We start from the raw sequence: 27,577 nt of genomic DNA, 5'->3' as shown, positions 1-27,577 counted from the left end.
TCTTGGTCTCATCCCATAAATGGCCCTTGTGCTGACTCAGCTCCTCGCCATTTTATGTAAGATTCTGAGAGCTGCAGCCTGGGATCCGATCCCCACGTGGGATCCATGCAGCAGTTGGGAATACATCTCCTGCCCTGCACATCTCAAATTAATTCCATTGAAAGCAAGCACTGCTAACCTCAGGCAGGGGGCAAAAGGGGAATGAAGTAATGGGAACTCTAGCTGTGTCCACACATGCTGAATACACAAGTGGAGATGGGGTCCCTCAGACGGGGGTACGCAGGGAACTTTATAGTTTAGACATGAGGGATGAATTTCGTCTTCAAAATATCCATCAGTTACATACAGTTAAGGTGGCTGACAGTCATTCCCAAACCGCACAAAGTGGTAGTTCTCACCTTCGTCATCTTTGGGGCACAGCTCACAGGGGTCCCCCCAGCCCTCTCCCGGCATTTTACTACAGCAGCATTTGGCCTTGGTGGTGTTGAAAGCTTTGGGTACAGAGCACTTTCCATTTTCAAAGTTTGTGAAGCAGAAACTCTGGCGGGTATCTAGTCAAGAAAGCAAACATCACATGGGTCAGTAAGAAGAGTACTCTGTGTGTAACTGTTTCTGACGGAAGGTTTCTCATGGGATGAACACATGGTGCAGATCCGATTAGCAACTGAAAGGTCTGGAAAACCTCCATGGCTGATTTCACATGCCAACTTACACTGACCTGTCTATAAAATCTGGTGTAATTATTTAAAATGTTTAAAATGTTTTTATAATGTCTCTAGGAAACCTGAGAAGTGATGCTCAGCAGTAAGATTATTTCCCTGTCTCTTCTTCTACTGTTACATAATCACCTAACAAAAATATTCTACATAACTTTCAGTAAATCCATTCACATTAAAAGCAGCTCATATACCGGTGTCCAGAAAAAAATCTATACCAACAACAAATGGAACTGTGAGGCAATAATAATAGTAAGTGAATAAAATAGTAATTTTTCAATATGATGTTAGAAAATGTGGAAACAGGCTCAGATTTCCATACCACCTTTGAAAATTGCCAATATGACATGGTGGTCAAAGCAGTCCAACCCTCTATACTCCATCGTATAATATACTCAGTCTCTCTAGATTTAAAGCAATGTTTCTCCTCTCTCCTTTAGCATATAAATGCATAAAAGTAAAAAAAAATGATTTGTCTACTATGTGTTAGGTTCAGATAGCATAAGTAAAGTCAAATTTAACTTACTTCCATTTTGTGTGTATGTGTGTGTGTGTGTGTGTGTGTATGTCTTATACAGCTTTATTTCACAGGTATCTAAAAGCTTGGGGTGGGCAGCTTGACAGGCAATGAATAAACATCTGATAGTGAGAATTTATTGAGCCCCACTTGGTGCTCGGTGCTTGGCACTATGGACAGTGCTGAGAAGGGTATTAAAATAACAACTGTAGTTAAAAGAGGTTACTAGATGCCAAGCACTATGCATGAGCCTGAAGAAATGGTCCTGTAGAAATGCTGTAAGCATTGCCCAGAAAGCAGAAAGTGATGAAAAATAACAGAGCAATGAATGCTGACCTTTTTTAATCCCTTCATTGTGGATTTATTGGTCTTAGATTTTATGACCTGGGAAAATTAATTTTATTGGTATTCTCTGTTAATATTTTTCCTTTTACTTCTAGCATATTGTTTGTACACAGTAAGACAAGATAACAGTTTGCAAATAGGATGTTAAAAAGCATAGAGAACTTAATTTGATTTCCTTTGAGATTTATTACCTTGAAAAAAGAGGCATAGGAAAGAAGTTCAAGAACTTCATTGTACAAGAACTTCATTGAATGAGACTGAGAGCTAAGATGTTAGAATATAAATAAGTCGTGGGGCGCCTGGGTGGCTCAGTGGGTTAAGCCGCTGCCTTCGGCTCAGGTCATGATCTCAGGGTCCTGGGATCGAGTCCCGCATCGGGCTCTCTACTCAGCAGGGAGCCTGCTTCCTCCTCTCTCTCTCTCTCTCTCTCTGCCTGCCTCTCTGCCTACTTGTGATCTCTCTCTGTCAAATATATAAATAAAAAAAAAAATCTTTAATAAAAAAAAAAAAAGAATATAAATAAGTCGATTAATATGTAATCTGGTTATAAACAAACATTATGATGCTTATCTATGTTCATCTCTATTAAGGATAGATAATTTCTGCTTGAGAACTATGCCTACAAATTAAAAATACAGTATAAGCATTGTTCTATCTTTTCACAAATATGTATAAATGTTGTTCCTACTATTTAAAATAATACTTCACTTATAGAGTCTGAGCTGCGGCTCTGATGGGCCATCGAATTAAACTCCCATCACAAGACAAAAATGATCTTCCTATCCAGGGGCACCTGGGTGGCTCAGCGGGTTAAGCCTCTGCCTTCGGCTCAGGTCATGGTCTCAGGGTCCTGGGATCGAGCCCAGCGTGGGGCTCTCTGCTTGGCAGGGAGCCTGCTTCCCCCTCCCCCCACCCCACCTGTCTCTCTGCCTACTTGTGATCTCTATCAAATAAATAAATAAAAATCTTAAAAACAACAACAACAATCTTTCTATCCATTCATAACTGTAACACTCAATATCATTACTCAGTATATATAGTGTGGGCTTCTAAGTTAGCTTTCTAGAAGCCTGAATTTAAAAGTTATGTTGGTATATATATATATATATGACTTTGTATATTTCATTAAAAATGTATAAATTTGCCAATATCCCATAATTAAAATCTTAGGCGTAATTCACAAGAGTTAAAACTTAAAATCATGTGTCCAAAGGGGAAAGCAAAGGAGTTTTAGGTTATTTTTCAGATTTAAGATAAAGATTTTTGACCAAAAAAAGAAAATGTGGAAACAGATCCAAAAACTCAAAATACCTTAGAAGTGTCCAGTGCACACAGTTTTGAGACCTAATTTTTTAAACCTAGACATATTTGCCATAGACATGTACTTTGTAGTGACCTACACTTCCATGAGGGTTTACTGTCTAGCTATGATGTTCCTAAGAGCAAATGATGACAGAGAAGTCATTCCAAAGCTTACCAAAGCATCTGCGTCCATTATCAGACAGTACAAAGCCAGGTGGGCAGATGCACTGGAAGCCCCCAGGAGTATTGGTGCAGGAACCAAAGAGACAGATGTTGGGATCTTCATCACATTCATTTATATCTGGACAAGAGCAGGAGAATGTATTAATTTAAGTAAATCAATATACTGTTCAGTCTTTGAAAATAAACAATTTGTCCATCCTACCACTATTTGCTAGCCACTGATTATTTAATATGAAACGAGAGTATATAATGTGTAGGTATAACTTGTTCTTTAAAAGGAAACTATTATCTCTTCAGAATTCAAAGATTATATCCAGTTTCAATCAACCACATAGCCCAGACGCCCAAGAGAACTCCACCTCCCTGCACCTGATCCCTAGGGCTGTGTATAAATCCACCTTCTTATCCCACGTGACCAGTTCAGTATCCTAGTCACGTGGTGTCACGGCCGCAACAGGTCTCCTCTGATGATCCTCTCCGGCCCATCCAGTTTAAGATCACCTTTATTCCTCCTGTACTCTAGATGCAGGCAGCATGTGCCCCGTTACTTCCACCTCTTCTGGGCTTTCAAACTCAACTTCCCCAGCCACCAGGATTACCGTAAATCTTCTAATAGACTGCCATGTCTCCCTCTTGTGCCCTCACACTGCCACCAGGCTGTCTACTTGAAAATCTGTGCCCATGGAACCAAGGGGACTCAGACATGGTTTGAGAATTTCATCATTCCCATGGTACCCTGGAAAGGGTCCCTCAAGTATATATGGATTCTTTACCAGTGATATTTGGCCTCCCCTTCCCCCCATCGGAAGTCCTTATTTAGGGAGTTATCATCCGGAGTGAGGAAATGTTACACAGTTCCGGCCACATTAGAATGCCAGCTCCACAAGGACAGGATACACCTGTCCGGGTCACTGCTGCCTGCTCAGACTAGCACGGGGTCAGGCACATACTACATTCTCTGTTTATATTTGTAGAATTTTAGTGAATCATACCATGCCCTTTCTTTAAAAAAAAACAAAAACCAAAAACCGAATCTTGCCCTGTTCCACACTGCCTGCAGGACTGAGTTCAGTCTTCTGAGCCCACTCACTGCCCCTTCCCACACCCCGGGTGCCTGTGTTTTCCAGGCACCTCTCTTCTGTTCCTTTCTCTGATTAGTCAATTCCTGTTCAACATTTAGAAGCCACCTCAAAAGTCACCAGTCCTTTGGGATGAGCTTCCTTGACTTGCCATTCTTTTAACCACTGTCCTCACAGCCCTAGCTTGTGCTCTTACATCTGTCACACTGAATGGCAAGGATGTCTTTATAAGGCAGCTTTACCTATTACAAAATAGGTCTTTTTTTTTTCTGGTTACCTAAAGGTATGAGTGTATCTTTTTACATTCCCAGCACCTAAAAGGTGCCAATCATTCAATGTAGCACACACTGAAAGATGTAATGAATTTGTGTGTGTGTACATGTGTGATATGTGTATGTTTGTGTAAGTGTGTGTAAGAATCATTTCATCTGGGTAAAATTGGTAGAAAAGATTCTAGGCTAAAGAAAGTAAGTCTTATAATGAAGTAAAGATCATTTTTTCAGAGATGCAAAATAGGAGTGTTGCTAATGATGGATGAGGAAAAAAAAATTTATGCAGTTGAATAAAAGGTTACTGAATCACAATTTTTTTTTTTTTCATGAAGAGAAAAGGTAGGTGAGCTTTTCTGATACAGAGAAATACATGTTTTCTTTTTCCTTCTAATTGCTGACACATTGTTATTGTCATTGTCCCATAAAAGATGGAATAAAGGGCTAAAGAAGAACTGAGATTAAATATGGAATAAAGAAAATTTAAAAAAGGAAAGATCTGGGGCACCTGAGCCTCTGCCTTCGGCTCAGGTCATGATCTCATGGTCCTGGGATCAAGCCCTGCATCGGGCTCTCTGCTCAGCAGGGAGCCTGCTTCCTCCTCTCTCTCTGCCTGCCTCTCTGCCTACCTGTGATCTCTGTCTGTCAAATAAATAAATAAAATCTTTAAAAAAAAAGGAAAGATATTTTTAGTTTTCAAGAAAGTTATTAAGATGCTTCTAGTCTTTACTATGTTTTAAGGATTAAAAACACCAGATAGTTTTACAATGCACCCAGTATGCAGATCAAGAAAGGGAAAAGATAGGGCGCCTGGGTGGCTCAGTGGGTTAAGCCACTGCCTTCGGCTCAGGTCATGATCTCAGGGTCCTGGGATCGAGTCCCACATCGGGCTCTCTGCTAGGCAGGGAGCCTGCTTCCCTCTCTCTCTCTCTCTGCCTGCCTCTCCATCTACTTGTGATTTCTCTCTGTCAAATAAATAAATAAAATCTTTAAAAAAAAAAAAAAAAAAAAAAAAAAAAAAGAAAGGGAAAAGATATAAAAACTGAACTGGAATGACTTGGGGTATCCAGTATATGAAATCACATGGTCTGAAAAATAATTAAATTTAATGGAGTAAACTGTCTCCTTCAGTTCTGAGTCCCTGGAAAGTGAACAGTAGGACTACACAGAGCAATTTTTTTTTTTTAAATTGGATAAATCAAAGGCAAAAAACCCCTCAGTAATCATTTCATGTTAGAAGAACCACACTAGGATGGTGCTTCTGAATTTCAACAAGACTGTAAAAAATAATTTGTATAAAAGTGAAATTAAGTAACTGTAAAAAGGTCCGCCTTCATCATGCTCACCAGGCAATTCTGGAACCAACTTTTGATGTGGTTACAGTATTCTTGTATGCTGGAGGAGTTTCAGCAGAAAAACATCTGTCACGACAAATGGATTAATATTTTCTGTTTTGACATGAGGCCTTCCCAAGGAAAAAAATGTCTCAACAGCGTGGTCAAGATTTTCTGCTCCACATTTCTAGGACTCTAGACACCTTTAATAGCTGTTTTAAAATTGGTTGCCAAAGATTACAATTTTTGTAGACTCTCTTTCAATTCAGTAGAAAGTCTCTTGTTGACATTTGGAAAAAAGATTAAGAGTGCACTGAAAATTCTTTGACTGGTATAACATTTCTGTTAATGAAAAACCCCATGTTCCTAAATGCTTTGTTCCCACCATTCTACCTTCAAATTGATTCTGATGGTTCAGTGAAGCAGCTGTAGGTAGCGCTATGTTTAATTCCGTGGGTGAGCCTGCCGGCCGTGGTTTGCATTTACTGTCCTGCTATAGGGTCTGGCTTGGGTCTCAGACTGAATATTTCGTGGAGCCCAGAACAAGTGTTAACCTTACCGATGCAGTTCTCGCTTTTCACTTCGTACCCCGGGGGACAGATGCATCTGAAGGACCCCTCCAAATTCTGACAGGTACCAGGAGAACAAGAGCCAGGGAGAGCGACACACTCATTAGTATCTTTAAAGAGAAACAAGACAAAAAATGACTTAACTATGAGGTCCTTGTTGCCAAATGATGTTAATGTGAATTCAACTTGGTCTCTCTGATCTGTTGGGTCACTATGGACAACATGCCCTAAGATACTCTTCTGCCATCTTGCATATTACTCATTTGGCAAGAGGCTGGTTTTCCTGGGTTGTTTCGTTTCCTTTTATGGTGTCATGGATATCCCCAAGCTCTCTTCCAGTGAAAACATTTCAGACAAGCCATTCCCAATTGCTGGTGATATTCCTTACACCCAAATTTCCCATGGTATCTTATATTGGTCAAATAATCAGATGATCGAATGAAATGTTAGAGGGTTTCCAAGTGTGTGCTGGCGGGGAGTGGGGTGGAAAGTCACATCATTATTTAACACAACAACACAAAGACTGTTTACTTGGTAGATAGTTACCGATGCAGTTCTTGCCATCTGGAGTCAGTTCATAACCTTCATTACATAAACACTTGAAGGAGCCAATTTCATTGAAACACCGTCCATTTCTGCACACCTGACCAAAAAAGGAGCTGCATTCATCTATATCTGTAAGCAAACGGGAATAAGCTTTTCAGAAAGAACTCTTACACATATATTATTACATGTTCCAATGTAAAAACATATTGACTGCCACACGTTTTCAAATACACTTCACTGCAATCCTCATCAACACAGAGAAAAACAGCTCCCAGTGGAAGCAGTATGTGACTAATACAGTCACGGAGATCCCTACTATATTTCAACCCCTAAGTTTTGATATTAATAGAACTCAAATTTATAGCCAGATAAAAACTGAAGGTTTATGGTGAAGTTCTCTGTTCTTTTCAAATGAAGACTATTTCTTTCCTTGGAGACCAGACGGTATACACACTTAACCTGATGGCCCAGTTTGCAGATGACTGTACATGGAGATAAGCTGACACTATTCAAAGCACAGATAATAGAGCATATTAAATATAGAAAAATCAATTATATTAAATATACTCTAGAACTGCTAACATGTATTTTACTGACAAAGTAAAGAACTTGAAAGAAAAAAAATCTTAAGTTTCAGCAAAACTTAGGGCTGACTACATTGGAGTAATTAATTAATTATTGTAGGTTTCTGAAGGCTGTGTTTAGATCAGAGCCATTATCGGTGTCTTTAGTTCTCCCTGGTTGTACAAAGGGTCTGAGAAATTATTGGTAAGAAGGTGGTAGTTGAAAAAAATGTCGTTAGCTCTAAATTTTTTCACAGTGGCAGAATTTGGGAAAAAAATACAAACAGGGGTGCTTGGGTGGCTCAGCTGGTTAAGCGTCTGACTTTTGATTTCAGCTGAGGTCATGGTCTCAGGGTCCCAAGATCGAGCCCTCCATTGGACCTCATGCTCAGCACAGAGTCTGCTTGAACACTCTCTCCCTCTGCCCTCCCCCAACTCACATGCACATGCACATGTGTCTGTGCATGAGCTCTCTCAAATACATACATACATACAAAACAGAAAAGAAAAACCAAAACTGAGAGGAGCCTGTGCTGGCATACATCAGAGGCTGGAGGTGGTGTGAGCAGCACTGGTCTGGAATGGTCGACAGGCAGTGTTGCTGTCACATACCTTATGGGACCATGTGAATGAAGGAATGTCCACCATGAAACACCAGCACAGTGCCTTGTGTATGGTAAACAGACATGTGCTCAGCATCTGTTCGTGCTTCCTCCTACCATGCTCTCCACTGACTTAAGGAAACTCCCCTACTCATTATTAATTCTTGTTTTAATCATTGTTGTTTAGGGGCACACAATAAAATTCTGTACCATGCATAGCAGACACTTCCACTTTCCTGTGAAAATTTACGGTTGTTCAAAATTGAAATCAAATAGGTTTCTGAGGGCTAATGTGGAGACGTAGACCCAATTCCCCCTCTCTGTGGGAAAAGGAATCCCTCGTTTCCAAGGCTGACAGAAAATGAAGTTTAAAGACGCAACATGTTTTTAAGTTGGACACTGTCAGTATTTGCATATAAAACAAGAATAAATTATAGGAAATACTTGCAATAGCACTGAAACAATGACAGGTCTATATCTGATCCCATTGAAGGGGTAGAAGCCACCCTAAACCATAGAGCAATCCCAGCAGATTTTCTATTATCTGCATGTCACCCCTCCCCGACACTGACCGAATGACTGACTGACGACAGACTGTCTTGTGATTACTTAAACCAGTACTACAGCTTTAGTTAATTGGAAATTAGTCAATGTTATTACATATCTTTTATCACCTATTTGTGTTTTAATAATAAAACATCTGATTTACTCTTTGGATTTATTCCTTATTTCAGTATACTGTGCCAACAGCAAACGGTAGCCACAGAGGACAGAGTACTTACCCAGGCAATCGTTATTATGAGTGAGTTCAAACCCTGGGTAGCAGAGACAGTTGTAGGATCCAACCGTGTTTTTACAAGTTCCATTCCCACATGGATGTCGCTCACACTCATCAACATCTACAAAGAAATAGTGGCTCCAAGGAATTCAATTTTTAAGCAGCAATACAGAGCTGGTTACACATTTACATTTTTTTAAAAAAATACTGACTCACTTAGATTTTCCTCATTTAATACTTAGGAACCCGTGTTCATTTTAGGGAAATGAGTATGCTAAGCCAGCATTCCCTTAATGCAGATGCTTTAATGAATGGGTTTGCTGGTCAACTGTAAGGAAACCAATTGTTTGAAACACTAAACAATTTGTTCTATTCAATCATTATCAACACCACTCCCTCAGAAATTTGCACAACCTAATCTGATCAGTATAATAAAGGTAGATTTCAGTTTCCTGAATTTTATGAATTAGTAGAATCCAAATAAGAAGTCCACTAGAACTTAGTATTATTATAAGCCTTTAAAAAATGGAATTAAAAATATATTTAGAAAGGTCATCCTCATATAAGAAAATAGATTCCCTAGACAATGAATTCTAGGCTCTTGGAACTCTTCTGTGCAAAAAAGGGTACTGTTCCTTAGAAAGAAAGCTTTGTTTAAGAGAGGTTATTGGGGCACCTAGGTTCTCAGTGCCTTCAGCAGCCTTCAGCTCAGGTCATGATCTCAGGGGCCTGGGATCCGTGGCATGGGGCTCTCTCCTCAGCGGGGAGCCTGCTCCCTCCCCCATCCCTCCACCCACAGCCTGCCTCTCTGCCTACCTGTGATCTCTTTCAAATAAATCTTTTTAAAAAAGAGATTACAAGGAGTCTCACTGACTTTTTTTTTTTTTTTGAGTCTCGCTGACTTTTATCATAAATTAATTATTAGGATTGAGGGCATGTTTTCTCCATATGAATTTCTGAATCAAACCTCAAATATTTTTTAGCAAAAATCATGTTCTATCTCTCACAGAGTACAGCCAAAAGAAGCACGCATGAGCAAGCATTCTCAGAAAGTTCAAGCAAAGAGTGCTAGATCCTCCATTTGTCTGTTGTACAAGCATCCCCTGGAGAGTTTTCCCCACTGCCACAGCTGAAGTCTTACAAGGACAGCAGATGGCTAGTTCTCCAGGTGATCCTTGAGGTATGGATGGGTCAAAAAGGAAACCTAGTCCTGTAGTACTGAAATCAGATTTACCATTCATACAGGTAATATCTTCAACTTCAAAATAGCAGATGCACGAGTTCAGCTTTTTCTAAACCGAGAAGGTGCTAATTATAAATAGCCAAGTTTTAAATTTAATTTTCCTCTTTCAAGTGCAGTGCATGGAGAACTCTTTTGCCTGAGATACAGCCTGTTGTTGACATCAGACTGAAGGATTTACGCTGAGTTCCCAGATTGGGCTGCAAGGTGGCCAGCCCATCCACCTTTCAAATCTCCTCATGTGTCGGCTCAGCAAGTACTTACTGAACACTATTACTGCTCAGCTAACCATTACACAAGCTACTGGAACATTTTAGAGTTCTGTTACATTTGCTTCTAAACATGCTTTTAAGAGTTAAAACACAAAAGCAGCCAGTAAGTCCCATGTATTCAGTGATTTGGTGGAAAAGCATATAAACGTACATATGTGTGTGACAGTATTTCAATACTGTTGCTCTTACTACTCTTACTCCCTTATATTCTTGCAGCTGGAAATGTTTTCTGAGCAGGAACAGAGAAGGGTAAAGGATAGCTGGTGACTGTGGTGATTTCCACAGAACCCTGAGTGTCCCAGAGTGCTTGAGAAGCGTGTGAAGGCATCTGAGCAAAAAGGTTGTGAACAGTGAACCAAAGAACATACTGTGGTGTGTCCCTGCTCACAAATTTTCCATTGAATAAAGGCATAAGCCGTTTAATAGAGCTAACTTGTTGTGAGACTGTTTCTGACAAGAGGCATGGGAGTTACTCACAGCAAGTGGCCAACCTGTAAGCTCTTGGGAGTCTCAATTCACTGCCCTCCTGAACTAATGTCCTTCTTACCCATGCACATAGTCTGGTCCTGGGACACCTTAAAGCCGTTGTGGCAGATGCACTGGTAACTTCCTTGCAAGTCAACACATAGGCCATGACTGCAAACATTAGGAATTTCTAAACATTCGTTGCGATCTAAAACAAAAATAAAACACATGTTACACATGTCTGATTTTTATTAAGATTCCTTCATATTTTCACAGGCCTGTTTCTAGAACCCGCTATTAATTATTACAGACAGGCTGAAAATGAACCGTAACAACAGCTGAATCAAAAGAAGTGAGGCCTGAAAATATCCACGACTTTAAACAAAAACAAAACAAAAAAAAATTGGGCCATTTTTCTATGCTGATTAGTATCTCAAAGATACTATTTTATTTTAGGTCTAATCCTAGGAAAATCCACTGAAGGGATTTTTTTCCTCAAATTAATCTAAAATATATGGCGAAATAGATTCAATAGGAACGAAAGGATTTATTTAGAAAATCTTGTCAAAATTCTCTCTGAAAATAGGTTACAAGAGGAAACCATGGCAAGCTGCTTGGAGGAGGGCTGGGGAGGGTGCGGGGCGTGGCCTCTCACCTACGCAGGCTCCATTGGGGGAGAGCTTGAAGCCAGCTGCACACTCACAGCGGTAACTGCCCGGGCTGTTGAGGCAGTCTGCATGCCGCTGACACAGATTGTCACCATTGCTGCACTCGTCAATGTCTGCAAGAGTAACAAGGCCAAGGTGAGGACCTCCTTATTGCTTGAGTATCACCTTCACTTCACTTCACCCGTGTGGTGACCCACTCCTCAATACTGCTCAGTACCTCAGAAGACCCTGTACAAATCAGGAGACCATCTAAAACCCATTTGTGTCCACTGAACTCATCTGGCTGGGGGTCATGTGTCATTCGGATTACCTTCGCAGACCAAGAGCAGGTCATTGTAACTGAACCCCGTGGGGCATTCACAACGGAAACTGCCAATCTGGTTGATGCAAACGCCGTTTGCACAAATACCCGGGATCTCTTTACACTCATCAATGTCTGAAAGTGAACAGATTCAGTCACATATATGCAGTTCTGCTTAACATATTTACCATTAAAAACCTTGGACAGAGCTACATGTATGCTGGAATGAGAACACTCACTCAGCATCACAAAAATAAATTCCAGAGTGCCATGAATGATTTTTTGGTTTTCAAAAGCATACAGGCCACAAGATAGAATACTTTCCTTTGAAAAGTGTTGTAGCTGATCAACTAACACCAAGTGATTTTTAGTGTCAATGTACCATATAAACTTCTTAGGGAATCAAGCTTCCTCTTCAAGTTATGTTTCAGGATCCCCTAATAATTGCTGCTATTCATCTAATGAAGAAAGCTAAGTTTTCCTAAATTATATTGCTTACTTTATCTTTGAGGGAAAAAAGTACAATGAACAATAGAAAGAAATTGAACAACATTCAGAAGAAAATGATTTGTATAATTGATAATTCTGCAAATTCCTAAGTAGATCAGTAGGAAGGGATCCTGCAAAAATACACCAAAACTGTAAGTATATAGTTATAAAAAGAGCAACTAAAGGGTACAATAAAATGGATAATTTAGAGTCATGTAATACAATATTCATGAGAAGAAAAACTCAGGTGTTAGCTTGATATGTATGAAATCTTGAGACAGTCCTACAACTATTATAACCCAATCACCAAACTATGTTGACAGAGTAATACCCTTATTAACACGGTAGAGGCTATAAATGTGTTAGTTCCTTCCTGTCTAACTGTACTAGATCAGACTCCAAATTATTGTATTTTATGGCACTTTAAGCTTTAAAAACACCAGAGAAACTTTTACAAAATGCTACCTATATATATTAAAACAAAAATAATCTGGAAAATTTACCAACAGCTTTTCCGGTGTGAATGTCAAAGGTGAATCCAGGGATATTTCCACATATGGTTTTAAAGTCAGCTTTAAAAGATAAAGCAAATACACTCTTAAAATTCTCAAACTCCTTTCAAATAACATTTTACATACTTGTACTGACAAATATATTTTATATTACTCATAATGATATTTTAATCTCAATTATATTTACTCGGTATTACCAGCTTCTGCCAGAAGCAGATTCTAGTCATTCTTTACCATTATTACCCTCAGTAACTTTTTAATGCTCTGATGTTAGAAGTGAATATTACAAGATTCAAAATATTTACTGTAGGCATTTAAATTCTTTTGTTCTTTGGATATGCAGATCTTTAATAATGATCTAATTTATATACATCAAAAAACCAGGTTAAAGTACAAATTTAAAAAGGGATTACAGGTTGCATCAGGGTGGCTCAGTGGGTTAAAGCCTCTGCCTTGAGCTCAGGTCATGAACCCAGGGTCCTGGGATCAAGCCCCACATCGGGCTCTCTGCTCAGCAGAGGGGCCTGCTTCCCCTCTCTCTCTGCTTGCCTCTCTGCCTACTTGTGATCTCTGTCAAATAAATAAATAAAATCTTAAAAAAAAAAAAAGGGGGATTACAAATTGCACAAAAGCACAGGCATCCAAAAATAGTTGTCTTAGTCTGAAACAGATGAACAATGAATAATGAATGAGACACTAATTTTGTCTCTCTCTCTTTTTTTTTAAGATTTATTTATTTGTCAGAGAGAGCGAGAGCGAGAGTGAGCGCACAAGCAGGCAGAGTGGCAGGCAGAGAGAGAGAGAAGCAGGCTTCCTGCTGAGCAAGGAGCCTGACATGGGACTCAATTCCAGGACTCTGGGACCAGGACCATGACCTCAGCCAAAGGCAGTGGCTTAACCAACTGAGCCACCCAGGCATATCATCTCATCTTTTTTTAAAAGATTTTATTTATTTATTTGACAGAGATCACAAGTAGGCAGAGAGTTAGGCAGAGAGAGAAGGGGAAGCAGGCTCCCCGCTGAGCAGAGAGCCCGATGCAGGGCTTGATCCCAGGACACTGAGATCATGACCTGAGCCGAAGGCAGCGGCTTAATCCACTGAGCCACCCAGGCACCCCATCATCTCATCTTTTTAAACATAAATGTCTATTTTGTTGGAATGTGAAATTTGACGCATCAGAAATAATGCACCATAGCATAAAATAGACTAAAACAGTTACTCCTATCATATAATTCACCAAGCTAATAGAAGTTTAAGAGAATTCTCATTTTTTAAGAAGCAGATCGCTTCTGATGCCCACGGCAACACACATGAGTAAAACTCCTGACAACACTGTTAGGTAAAGCAGGGAGAGCAGACCATATGTGACATGCTATCAGGGAGGGGCTCTGTGTGCTGCATCCACCAAAGCTCAACTCAGCACTCACAACATACACAGAGACACATGACAGATGCTCGATTCAGTAGTTTGTAAGAGTCCGGTGATGCATAAATTGTAACTTATATGCGTCCTCTCATTTACTATAGAGCCATATGAATTAGTTACTCTCATTTCTAATTTATCATCTATTCTGTATATGAGGAATCAGTTTCAGAAAGGAGGAATCATCTACATGAGGTCAGATAATAAGTGGAAGAACTTGAATATAAATGCAGACATGTCCTCTTACGCCTAAGGCCTTTACCTTCATACAAAAAGTGATATTTAGGGGCTCTTGGTAAGTCAGGTAAGTGTCCAACTCTCGATTTTGGCTCATGTCATGATCTTGGGTTCAAGGTATCAAGCTCCACATCGCGCTCCCTGTTCAGGGCGGAGTCTCCTCTCCCTCTCCCTCTGCCTCCCCACTGTGCGCTCTCTCTGCCCCCCCCCCCCGAAATCAATAAATAAAAACAACAACAATAAAAAACCAAAAAGTGATATTTAATTCCCCAACCCAGTGATCTTCAATTTCTAACTGATGGGAGTTTTTAAATTACAGAATCATAAAAACATTTCCATTTGTTTTTTTCGGAGCACAACTACGGCAAGTTAGTTTAGAAAATCCATTTATCCACTGAATCAGAGTCCCCAAGAAAGGATCCCTATGTCACTTTTCCTGTTTCTCCTTATTTTCATTTCATTACTGCATTAATTATAGCAACACATTTGAATATGTGTTCCCTAAGCAATGTTCGGCAACAAACGCATAATCATTGTTTCTTGTTTGTCTGACTGGTGCAGTGCTTAGGGTCTACAAATATTGAAAGTAACTGTCTACATCATAAATGAACCTGAATAAGCAACAATTTTAAGGCATTCATTTTCTTTTTGCTCTCATAGCAATTTATTATCTTCTAGTTTGTGAGAAAAATTTTACCATGTAAAGACCAGTTTTATTTTCTGCCTAAAAATTTCAGGTAAGTTTTGGGGAAAACATATGTATAAGAAAACATGTTGGTTGGGGCACCTGGGTGGCTCAGTGGGTTAGGCCTCTGCCTTCAGCTCAGGTCATGATCTCAGGGTCCTGGGATTGAGACCCGCATTGGGCTCTCTGCTCAGCAGGGAACCTGCTTCCCTTCCTCTCTCTCTGCCTGCCTCTCTACTTACTTGGGATCTCTGTCTGTCAAATAAATAAATAAAAATCTTTAGAAAAAAGAAAAAAAGAAAACATGTTGGCTAGAGGCTGCTTTCATGTGAGGTGTGCTCTTCAAATCCGTTTTTGGGAGGATTTTTCAAGATGGAAATGAAACAATACCTAGTGAATTTGATAGACTTGAAATTACCACAGGTTTTAAATCAAAATAAGATACCTTCCAAGTTGACCACAGTGACACATGACAGTTGCTCAGTAAGTACCTGCCTGATGAGTAACTGAATAATTCACCAGAACACTATAAAATAATGAACTTAAAGGGACCGATCCTCTACACATTCACTCTTAAGCAGTGGGGCTTATTTTCAGGATCTAGATGCCTCCTCAAAAGATACCTCAGAAATTTGTATTTGAACCCCAAAAAGGGCCACTTCGGACATGGCGTCCTATGACCTATGATGCCCTTGGGTATTCTCAGAACCGAACATGTCTGGTTTTGGCACACAGTGGCTTGGACTCAGCTATCACACACACGTGTCACCAGCTGGGCCTGCAGCAGCAGCTCGGCTGTGCGCTTACCTGTTCCTGGGGTCGGGCACGGCTCGCACGGTTTGTTCCAGGCTTTGCCCACATTGTACGTGCAGCAGCACATCCTCTTTGTCACATTAAAAGGCAGTTCGTTCTCACAAGTGGTTCCATTATAGCTTCGGTAGCAAAAGCTTTTTCGCATGTCTATGTAACAGAAAAACAAGCCCACCAGTCAGAGCCGGAAGCAGCTACTCATGAAATCCATGTACCTGGAGACACCAAGCTTTCTTGATTAATAACTCCGAAGTACTTTGTAGCCATCTGGAGGCAACTTAAAATATTCCTTTAAGTTGAACATAAATCATGCATAGATTAACTTCGATCTCTCCCATTTTCAGATAAGCGATTTCCATTTATAATTTTCTTGGCAAACAAAATGAACAGATACTCGTTTCTCTACTCAAAGGCACTGATTTAATTTTTAAAGTAATACAATTATTAAATTTTAAATGTTCTGTTTGTAAAATAATATTCCCCTGACATGAATGGAAAACAAATTATTTAGAAATAGGTAAGTGTCACACTGGATGACATTTTGTGTCTCAGAATCGGGCTTTGGATCATGGAAATACAGATCTCAAGCCCAAATGAATGATGCAGAGCCACAATTTTATAAGCCTGTGGAATACTTCATCATTCATAAATTCTTAAATTGCCAAATTTTCTGAACAATCCTACTGAGTCCTGAGTGAGTGAGCATGTCACCTCACCCCTGTCCAAGGCCTCACGTACCCATGCAATTGTGGCCTCCGTTGACCTGCATGTACTCAGGTGGACAGATGCAGGTGTAATTCCCCAGTGTGTTGTAGCACGTCCCGGGCCCGCACACGCCAGGGTGTGCGAAACACTCGTCGATATCTACAATAGGCAAGGAGACACATTAAGTCATACAGCTATTGTATCATGAATTTACAGCATTTAAGCTACTAAACAAAACACATGGCTGATTCCCTAAAGCCATACTTTAAAAAAATTTAGAATTTAAAGCAGTTCTACAGAAAAGACCCCAAAATATGCATTGACCTGACATGAAGTATGTCTTTTTTTTTTTTTTTTTTTTTTAAAAAAAGACAATATTCAAAAATCGAGGTGATCAGAAGAAATTTTTTCTGAAGTGGCAAAAATAATACAAAAGGCACCCATATTCCTGCCGCCCCCAGCCCAACACCCTTACACAGAGTGCCCACCTGTGTGACTAGGCACTGATCACTCTGGGTCTACAGGCACTCCTATTTTTTTAATTGAAATTTCACATTCTTCAAATGGAAGTGTTATAATGCTTGCTGTCCTCTTCTGTCATTTAAACTAAAGTTTAATGCTAACTTTAAACTGAAGGCAGTTAGGAAAGCCTTTATCTTTTTCATAAATTTGAGAGCTGACATACATCATCACATTAATTTCGGCTGTACAACTCAGTGATTGGACAAGTTCTTATGTTATGCCGTGCTCACGACAAAGTTACTGTCTGTCCTGTTCCATCACTATTTCAATATCAGTGATCATACTCCTTATGCTGTGTACCTCCCTCTCCCCTTCACCCATCATGCTAACCCCCTCTGGCAACCATTAGTTTGTCCCCTGTAGTTACAGGTCTGATTCTGAGGAAAGTCTTATTCTGCAAAGCTCCCTTCAAATTAGCAGCCATTCAGGGATTCTAGGAGTGCAGCTGATGCTTATTCTCCTTACAAAACCACATTTCTTCTAGAAACATTTATCTAATGTGTTCTAAAGGAAAGGTTATAATGGAAAAAATTATATTTGCACGTTTAATGTTCATTTTTAGAAAAACTTATTCATTCCTTCCATAAATAAACCCCAAGAGTCTTCTGTAAGTTAGAACCTGCAGCTAGAAAGATGACTAAGATGTGGTCCTTGCGTCAAGAAGTTCCCTGTCTAGCAGGAGACAGAGAAGTGAGGGGATAGAAGCAAGAAAGGCATCAGCATCATCTTTGAACATCTTCATACGATGCCTCCTGACATTTAAAAATTACTGAAAAGTAGTAACTTAGTAGTTGCATTCTAGTTTACCTACTTTCTGTATGTAAAATAGAACTCTTATCCATATTTGATCTAATAGCTTATTTGATACTAATGTTTTCACATGAATCCAGCTTTCCCCATTTATAATCAATCCATGCACTCAGAGAAAAATTGCAGTAAATTATAGCGTCTAAGCTGTAAATTAATTTATCTCTCACTGTCCAACTGAGCAGCATGGCTAGGACAAGATAAAAGTTATGAACGAGGCTAACAGTAACTGTGTTCTAAAGAGTGCTAACAACTTGAAGGTGTCCATGCAGCTCACCTTCACAGATGCGGGTCTCCTCGCTGAGGTAGTAGCCTTGCGGGCACTCGCACTGGAAGCTTCCAAAAGTGTTGATGCAGTTTCCACCCTGGCAGAGACCTGGTAACTCCTGGCATTCATCGATATCTGCGGAAGGACAGACAGCTCACTCACAGCAAGTACCACCATCAACGTTTCTGTTAGAGCCCTCCCATGTGTGATGCTGTATGACCTGCAGAGACTTCCATGCCTTATGTTTCTTCTGACCATGGATAATTTGCTTTGTCATCCAAATTTGCTAAAACCCAAGAAGACTGGTTAAAGCAAGCTGGGGACAAGAGTTTCTCTGCAGAGCAATCAGACATCCAATCACTGTCATGGGTCCTATCTTTCCCAGTTACCAGTGGTTCTTCGGCAACCTGGTAACCAGCTGTCCCACTGTCATTTTGGAAAATAATCTTATTTAGATTGCCCCACACTAACTTTTATGCCAGCTTTTCTCTTTATATTGTTTAAATCTGGATGACAATTAGAGGTGCACTCACCTTCTAAGATGATTGTGATGGGGTTGGGTCTGAAGCCCTCACCTCCGGGACACAGGGTGTAATACTCAGCTACAAAACAGTGGGAGAGAAAAGATTTGACACCAGTGTTCAAGGGGCTGAGACAATGAAGAAGCCTTTTGCAGTTGCCAGACTCAAAACGCACTCTAAGAGGAGTAAACTCCATTCTCTAGTGCCCTTTCAAATACATTTAAGTCTTTATTACAGTTTACTTGAAGTAAGGTCACTACTTCACAAGTTACACCTACTATAGAATAACAAAAACCATGTGTTTTTGGCTAAAGAAAAAAGCTTCTAAAACAGAAAGTTTAATACACAACTTATTTGGCTAGTTAATAAACGGACTCAACCATTCCCAAGTTTCATGGGTGTCTATCTAAGAACACATGTTTCAGCTACAGACACAGTCAACAGACTTGAGGAGTACAACACGTGTAGGAACCCTAACTACAACAATCCCTGAGAAGAACCAGGAATGATCTTTGTGATCCCAAGGAGGACTGACAATGCCACCATTCACACTGGAATGGGGTTAACAATGGTTTTTTCTTTTTATCATATCATGAAAAACATTAAAAAGAGAGCATTTCCAATTCCTTTTTTTATCAAACCCTCTTTGCTGGTTCCAGCATCATCCCTGAAAGCAGCCCAAGGTCACACTCTTCCCCCTCACCGTTGCCCCCTCCCCCAGCACAAGAAGAAAACGAGTGAGTCTTTAGCAGCCACTTTGTTCCCTGGCTCCTATGTGGAGCCCTACTCACTGCTATTGACAGGGGGACACGTCTCGCAGGGGTTCCCCCAGGCCTTCCCCAGGGAGCAGCAGCAGGAGGAGCGGCTCACGCCAACCCCAATCTCGGTGTTGCAGGACAGACTCCCGTCTCCTCGAGGCCCGAACTTCAGGTAGCAATTGCCCACTCGGTTGTCTGCAGAGCAACACAGGAGCTTAAATCTTAGTAAGAATGCCTTTTTGGGGAGAGGCAATGCAAAGGATGAAGTTCTGATTCTACACATGAATGTGAAATGTTCATCTTCACCTCTCACACAAAACAATCTCTTGCTTTAAATCTTTTCAAGATTGTTTTTTTTTTTAATATAATTTTTTATAAACATATATTTTTATCCCCAGGGGTACAGGTCTGTGAATCACCAGGTTTACACACTTCACAGCACTCACCAAAACACATACCCTCCCCAATGTCCATAATCAAGATTGTGTTCTAGGAATGAGTAAAAATGGGACTTTCCTATATTTAGAGATCAATACAGATCACAGACTAAACAAGATGATGAGAAACTGCTCATTTGGGGAACTTCTGGATCTTCACTAATAAGAATGAAAGAAATTTTTGTCATAATCAGTTGGTATCATGAGTTTATCAAAGTGGAAATAAAATCTCAGAGAAGTCAGCTTAAAGTTGTGAATCCTATCAAAGAAATAGCAATAACCCTATCTCCTTCCTTCCCGCCCCATTATCTGATTTCAGTTCAGTTTGCACAGAGACCTTTGAGAGTTTTGGGCAACGCAGTCAGTAACAACTTTAGAGAGGATACTTAAGACATCAAAGAATTTCATTCTTTCCCAGCTTTCGATCCATAATTATCATCTAGATCATTAGTTCCATAACTTCAAATCCTTTGTTTTTGCTCAGAACTCTCAAATTAACATTTCTGTTTTTCATCTCTTCCCAGAACCCTAGGCCGTTCTGCCAGCTGCCTGTTTGATTTCTCCCCTTAGATATCCAATAGTTGCTTTAAAGTTAACTCATCTAAAATCAAACTCTTGATCCTCCTTCCTCCACATATAAAACATACTCCACTCCTCTCTTGGGTCTTTGGCATTTTCAATAAATACAGCTCCGTTTTTTTCAGTTGCTCAGGCCCTAAACCTTGGAGTCAGTCTTTGATTCCTTACTGTCATCCCGTATTCAATCTAGTAATAAAGTCAGTCACTTCCGTATCTGAAATGGGACCTCTCACCACTGCCCCCATCACCACAGTCTGAACCAAACCACTGCCACCTCTCTCCTGGACCACTGCAATGGTTTCCTAACTCAACTCTTGACTTCAGTCCTTGAGCTGATGAGAGCTAACAGCCCCCCCCACACCCCATACCCACAGTAACCCTTCAGAAGTACTTCCAACAGTTTACCTTCTCAGTCAAGAGTATAATCTCAAGTACTCAGTATGGTCTACAATGTAGCTTTCATGCCTGATTGTTCATGAGAATCACTTAGAAAGCCTTTAATTTCTTCCTTCCTTCCTTCCTCTTTCTTTCTTTTCTTCTTTTCTTTTCTTTTCTTTTCTTTTCTTTTCTTTTCTTTTCTTTTCTTTTCTTTCTTCCTTCCTTTCTTTCTTTCTTTCTGTTTTTGTTGCTTAATTGCAGGTACAGAGAGATGAACTAAGCCTTGGTCCTGCTCTTACTAGGTTTGCATGCATTCATGCTTCCTCCTGCCCTTCCTCCACTCTCTTACTTCTCCTCGTCCTCTAACCAACCATCTGAACGTGTTTAATAATAACTTTACTTCTGTGTTCTTGTAAAATGAGCATTCTGGTTTCAAGAGCACATTTTAAATTTCCATAAATGGTATTTTGTCATAGGTCTCATTCCGTTTTTATTATATGCAATCTGTCAGCTCTATAGGGTGGCCAATTGTCATTCTTTTTCAATCTATCTACTCTCCAGAAATGGTTTTGAAGTCCATGCTACCACCAGTACTGTAGCAGTCAATGTCTTTAGCCATGTCTGTGAATGGGTCTGTCAGTTTCTTTCCTTGCCACCTAGAGCCAGAGGAGAAACTGCTGGTTCACAGTATCCATATTTTTTAGCCCCCCATATCAGGAAATATAGTCATTGGCATTTATCATCTGCATCAAAAAGAAGTTTTCAATTTTTTATAATAACTTAGAAAATAATTCACAGGAAAAAAAAGCACAGTGAAACAAAATTCTAGTAACAACTTAATCATCTCTAATTCAAATTTTTGTTACAGATTTTCTTGGTTTTGGAGAGATACATGACTGAGATGGTCCTATAGACACAATACCTGCCCTTTGGCTGCCATGCATGAACCTGAAACATATCCACTTTGTAAAAATGGATTACACATTTCAAACACATCTATAATAGCTTCCAGCTTAGCATTACTTTTCTTGCATCATTAAAACACAATGTCTGAAGACATTTTTGAAAACTGTGACAGCTCCTCACTTTGGTGATGAGAAGACAGCTGTTTTCTTTGCTCCATAAATTTAAAAAAAAATCACTTTTGGATTTATCAACACCAGTTAGGATAGTCATCTCAGTGATCTTTCTACATGACATATTTTCTTTTAATAACCTTTGTCTAAATATCTGTACCTTTTACCTGTGTCAATTAAATTTGGGGTATAAAAGATTAGGAGGGATGACTCAAGTACTTGTTAAATACTGCATGTTGAGGTTCTTCCTACTAAGAGATGAGAATCATATTTCCTGTGTCTAGAGATGGTCTACTATTCACTCACTCTTTGATTCTTGAATTTGAAAAATCTCATCTAGGATGTTGGTCTCTGAAAACTTGCAGCCTGGCATTTGGCTTCTATGATTAATTCCACCATCGTTAGAATCTAGACTGGAGTCTATGTTGCATTCATCTCCGATCCATCTCCCGATCTACCTGACAACTGGGAAATGTTTTTCACGCCCTATTTTCTTTTCTTTGCCCATGGCCAGAAAGTGAAAACTTCTGAACTCTCAATTGTGTTCAATAGGTGCCTAAAGAAGATTCCAAATATAGTGACCCCAATGTTCTTTTATACCTTCTTGGAAGATGATGCCACCCCCGGAGCAACACAGTAAGAAAACTGAAGATTATGAAATGGTGGCATTTTTTTTCACTATTATATCAATCCTTCTAGGTGATGGCACGATTTTCCACTTTATTATTTTCATCTTTGTTTTTAGCATCATTGGGCCTAACTGGTGAGTAATAATGAAATAAAACCTAAAATAATAAAATGGCCAAAAATTTTAGGACAAAGGGAAAACAAGATCATCAACATCTCATATTGCATCTTAGACTCAGAGGAGGGTCTAACGGGCCATTATGGTACTTTTAAGATAGAATGAGTCTCCATTCTTTGGAAGACCTCTGAGAAAAAATAAGGCCATTAAATATCAAACCACCCAAAGAAAGACAGAACTGCTCTACAAAGAAACTCAAAACCTAAACTGATGATATGCTGACAGTTAATCTGGGTACTGTTCTCCAAGAATCTTCTCTGCAAAGCTACCTTGATCTTTACTTCTACCAGGAGAAGAGCGCGCTCCTTGAGATCCATGTTCCTACCAATACTTTACACCAACCATGTTGCCAAAGTTTTGTCAGTGTGTTAGGCATAAAGTGAAAGTTATATAGGTGTTTTGATTTATTCTTATAAATTTACTCATTGTTTTTGTTTGCTTTGCAGTACTCTCTTTTATCAGCTGCCTGTTCATAGCCTTTGCTCCAACAAAGTTTTAAAGTAATACTGAGGCACCAATGACTCAATTTCTGGATGTGAAGTAGGCATCAGTAGATTTTGGCATTTCCAAATGGGATTTTACTGTGAAGCTTGGGCTGAGAGCCACTTTGCTATCTAGGCTGTCACTCCTTTTCCGACTCCTCTCTTTGTCTTGGAAGATAAGACACAAGTAACCACACATATTGGTAATCTGGAGTCTGTTAGGGGAAAAGACTATTTTGTTTTCAAATTAATTACAGCAAATACTCACCAGAGTGCATTACCATGAAAGTGTGAATATTTAACTCTATATAGTTTTATTTCACTTACCAACACATCCCACACCAGTGGGGTTCAGCTGGAAATCCGGGGGGCAGTTACACTCATAGCGACCAGGAGTGTTGACACATAGGCCATTCACACAGTTTATGGGATCTGCACACTCATCAATATCTAGGAAAAGCATTTGAAATGCCCACATCAACATCTTTACTTTTTCTCTGCACACTGCTATCTCCACAAATTTGGTAGAATCTCTGTAAGTTATTAAAGATCTCTGGGCAGGCCTCAGCACAGTGAAACAGAGATCAAATCCTTGGACAGATCTACAACAGGTTCTACAGATCAACCACATGGTATTCAGGACAGTATCCTTTAACTTCTTTAATAAATAATAATTAGATGTTGGGATGCTGAAGAAGAAAAAAATGTCATCATCTGCTTAAATGATACATGTATTTATGTACATACACATGCACACAAGAAACAGTTTCCTAGTTTCATGTTAGATATATTACATAAAATGTATCAATCCCATAGTTAAAAGTGTGTCAGAATACAATTTTTTTCCAAAAAAATACATAATGTGAAGTATAAAGCAGGCTAAGCAGAGGGTTGAGCAGAAATTTGAGGAATTTTTATACTTAGCACAAAATATTCACCTCAACTAGTAAGAACACAATCAAGCCCTTTACTGGCCATACCTGTGCAGTTCCCTCCGGTTCTGTCCAATTCATAACCATCATCACAGATACAATGAAACATTCCAGGCAAATTATTACATGTTCCAAACACACAAATATTTTGGAAGGAGCATTCATCAATATCTGAGGATTAAAAGAAATAATAATCTCTTATGTGCAAATATATTTTGATTTAATTTTTAATCACATTAATAAATTTTTCTATCTCCCCAGATGTTTTTATGTAGTAAAATATTTTCTTTTTCTTTGACTAGGTAGACAGCAGAAATGGCAACAACTAATGTTCATCTATGGAACAAAGGTCTAAAAGAAGTATTTTATTTTACTGAGCATTTTAATTGTCTTGGGTTACACTATACTTTAAAAAAGAAAGAATTTGCCTAAGGCATAAAAATAAAAAAAAACCTAAATATGAACATGTCAATGGAATGAGACTGTGAAAAACTAAAAATGAAAATAAATTCCAAGATTCTAATAACTTAGTACAAACATGTCTTCTAAACATCCACAACATACAAAGTATAGAACACATTTTAAATATTAAAGATACCATTAATATTATTTAACTTAAAAAATTTTTTTTTATTCTGCAGTCTAATCTGTTACCATAAACTTAGTTTTAAATAGGGAAGTATTTTTTTTCTAATATCATATAATAAGATCAACCATTGCTCTATGTTCTCAAAGATTTCATTAAAATGTCTCTACTGAATTGAAGACATAAATTCCACTTATGAAACTCTTCCATGAAGATTTAATTCAATCGGTAAGGGAGAAGTTACCTTCCTCATGCATATGAAAATGAAGGCATATAGGTATGTGTCCAGCTGTAGTCATAACCTATTTTTCTACTTGCAGGAAGAAGATGGACATTTCTGTACACAAATGCCCTCAAACCCTGAGAAGGCAGGGCAGGCATCTCATTTTAGGCCAGATGAGACCAGTCACACTAACATGCTGTCTAGAGACAGTCAGGTATGAACTTTAAAAAGTTCTGCTGGTCATTCATCATAGTTAAGGAATAATGAGTTCCAACTATATTAGATTTCAAATGTGGTCCAAACTTTGTTTAAAAGATCAACTGATGGAATTTCATTTTTCTGCCAGTCCAGCTTATCATTAGTGAGCTTGTACTGCTAATGTGAAGAGAAATAAATTGTTGGGGGCAAAAAAAAAAAAAAAAATCAACTGATGTATTAATGTGTCTTTTTTTGTGGTGAGGCTATAAAGACAGTTACTCTCTTTATACAAATGAATCAGACTCATTAAACTAGTCTATGATTAAATACTGCTAATCTAGAAGTGAAAATGGAACTGTACCATCAGCCCTCTTCATATGCATTTTACTTCTAAATGAACTTTATTAGAAATAACTTCCATTTAAATAATGTAATACTTGGGTATACTTACACTTACACAAGTAAAGGTATTTCCAAATGCTGTCTTGCTTTATTTAAATTGATGCATACTCAGAAATTCAAACAATACAGAAAAGTGTTGATAGCAAATTGAAAACCAAGAAAATAATACACTAATAAGGTGGAAAAAGCAGAAGATCGCTCAGAAATCCATCCACCCAGAAGGAACTGTCATTGATGAACATCATTCCAAATACTGCTCTAGCTACAGTCACAGAGTGAAGCTGAAACAATTTCTATGCAGAAGATCAATTTGTATTTATTTCCATAGTTTCTGAGATACTTTTTAATGTTAAGAGCTGATAAAAAACACTAAAAGATGATGCTCTTTCCCCCTTATATTAAAATTCAAATATAATTTTGAGACAGTATTAATGGCTTCTGTGCCATGAATGATAAGAAAATTAGCATTTAGGGGTGCCTGAGTGTCTCAGTTGTTAGGCCTCTGCCTTCGGGTCAGGTCATGATCCTGGGGTCTGGGGTGGATCCCCACATCGAGCGGGGAGTCTTCTTCTCCCCATGCCCTCTCTCCTTGCTTGTGGTCCCTCTCTCTGTCTCTGTCAAATACATAAAATCTTTTTTAAAAAATTAGCATTCACATATGCTTCCAACTTCTTTTTGTTAGTTCTGTAATCTTCACTTTTAAATGTTATTTCTGAAGCATCTAGTGTTGATTCTTAAAGGAATCAGTTAGTCTTTTACTGAAACTCTTAGATTTCTCTCTCAAATCGCTGTGCTGCACTTCTAAGTTTTTTTGTTACCCAAGAAAGGAGGGCACAGGCGTTTTCTCTGTGCATTATTTCACGTATGACAATATTTCTGCCTTTTGTTTTTATAACTGACTAACTGTGGAGGTAGAAAATCCTCTCCTGTGTCCTCAGGATTTTGTGGGCCTCGTTCTCGTGTCTTCTGGTATTGAATGTTTCAGTTTTGTTCGGGATGTTCCTTCTCCATCTAGAGCCTAACGAATTCTTCTCTATGGCTTAAGTGAACAAAAGTAAGAGGGATAAATCTCTGGTCTTGGATTTACCTTTTTCTCTAACATTCAGCACTTTCCTCCACTTCAGGGAAATGTCTGGATATTCAGTACTTTTCTCAGTTCATTTATTTTGGGCTCTCCACTTCAGAGACACTGATTATACCTCCATTTGTGGTCTTTGTCTTTTCTCTCATAGTGTTAAGCTCTTCCCCCTTTCTTGTTCCGACCTTTTTGTCCACCTCCTTTTGTCCATTCTCTATGCTGGTCATTATGTTTTTCTGCTATCTTTTCTGTTCTCTGCTGTGTCTATTGAGTAGGTCTCTGATTTTGCTGTTTCCCAAAGCTCTGCAATTTTCCCTTCTGCCTTTTGTCTTTTCTTGTTTTTATAATCTCTTTGATCTTGTTCACTCATATTTAGGCTCACATTAAGGTCATCTATGGCACAAAGTACCTGTGGAAAATTTGCTTCTACTCCTTGGATGGTTTTCTTCTCTGGGTTGGTTCTTTCCTTTTGGTGTGTGCTTTCACTGCTGTTCCACAAGACACCTGCAGGCTTGCCACTGCTTACTTTCAACTTGTGGACATGCTACTTGGTCAGCCCTTTTATGAGTTCTTATATACTCTGGTAGTTTAGATAGAGTGTCTAGACCTTTCCACTCCCTCTTTATCTGGGCATTATTTGGAAGACAAGCTGGGGTATGGATTTCATTAAAGCTGCTCTTGGGTTAGCCTAAGGTGAGGAAGGGGTGGGGACAAAAATTGGAAGAGCTGCCCTGGGTGCTGTGTGCTCTTCTGCTGATGAACCTGGCCTCTCTTCTCTCTTTGTACATGACACCAAATGGTCTATATCTACGTTTACTCCATTGATGGAGTCCTAGCCTGTCCCTGAGGAGCTTCCTCTGGGTTTTGTATTCTCCCATTTTGGTAGAAAATATTGGGAAATGGCCAACTGCAGC

The 27,577-nt window shown here is 39.2% G+C and overlaps 1 protein-coding gene across 1 annotated transcript in view; it reads right to left on the bottom strand.

Annotated features, from left to right (window-relative positions):
• FBN2 (fibrillin 2) overlaps positions 1-27,577 on the bottom strand; it is a 247,924-nt gene that overhangs the window by 30,567 nt on the left and 189,780 nt on the right. The window contains exons 34-49 of the mRNA XM_082723375.1: positions 24,225-24,347; positions 23,572-23,694; positions 19,521-19,682; positions 18,742-18,810; positions 18,218-18,343; positions 16,645-16,770; positions 15,904-16,056; positions 12,742-12,810; positions 11,759-11,884; positions 11,436-11,561; positions 10,863-10,988; positions 8,808-8,924; positions 6,861-6,989; positions 6,305-6,424; positions 3,056-3,181; positions 399-551 (exon numbers count right to left, since the gene is read on the bottom strand). Of these exons, the coding sequence (XP_082579501.1) occupies positions 399-551; positions 3,056-3,181; positions 6,305-6,424; positions 6,861-6,989; positions 8,808-8,924; positions 10,863-10,988; positions 11,436-11,561; positions 11,759-11,884; positions 12,742-12,810; positions 15,904-16,056; positions 16,645-16,770; positions 18,218-18,343; positions 18,742-18,810; positions 19,521-19,682; positions 23,572-23,694; positions 24,225-24,347 (1,974 nt within the window). The remainder of the gene's footprint in view (positions 1-398; positions 552-3,055; positions 3,182-6,304; positions 6,425-6,860; positions 6,990-8,807; positions 8,925-10,862; positions 10,989-11,435; positions 11,562-11,758; positions 11,885-12,741; positions 12,811-15,903; positions 16,057-16,644; positions 16,771-18,217; positions 18,344-18,741; positions 18,811-19,520; positions 19,683-23,571; positions 23,695-24,224; positions 24,348-27,577) is intronic.

This window comes from Mustela nivalis, assembly GCF_964662115.1.
Source record: "Mustela nivalis genome assembly, chromosome: 3".
Taxonomy (NCBI): domain Eukaryota; kingdom Metazoa; phylum Chordata; class Mammalia; order Carnivora; family Mustelidae; genus Mustela; species Mustela nivalis.
The sequence above is the reverse complement of the archived record's forward strand: the minus strand, read 5'-3'. Positions and strand labels throughout refer to the sequence as shown.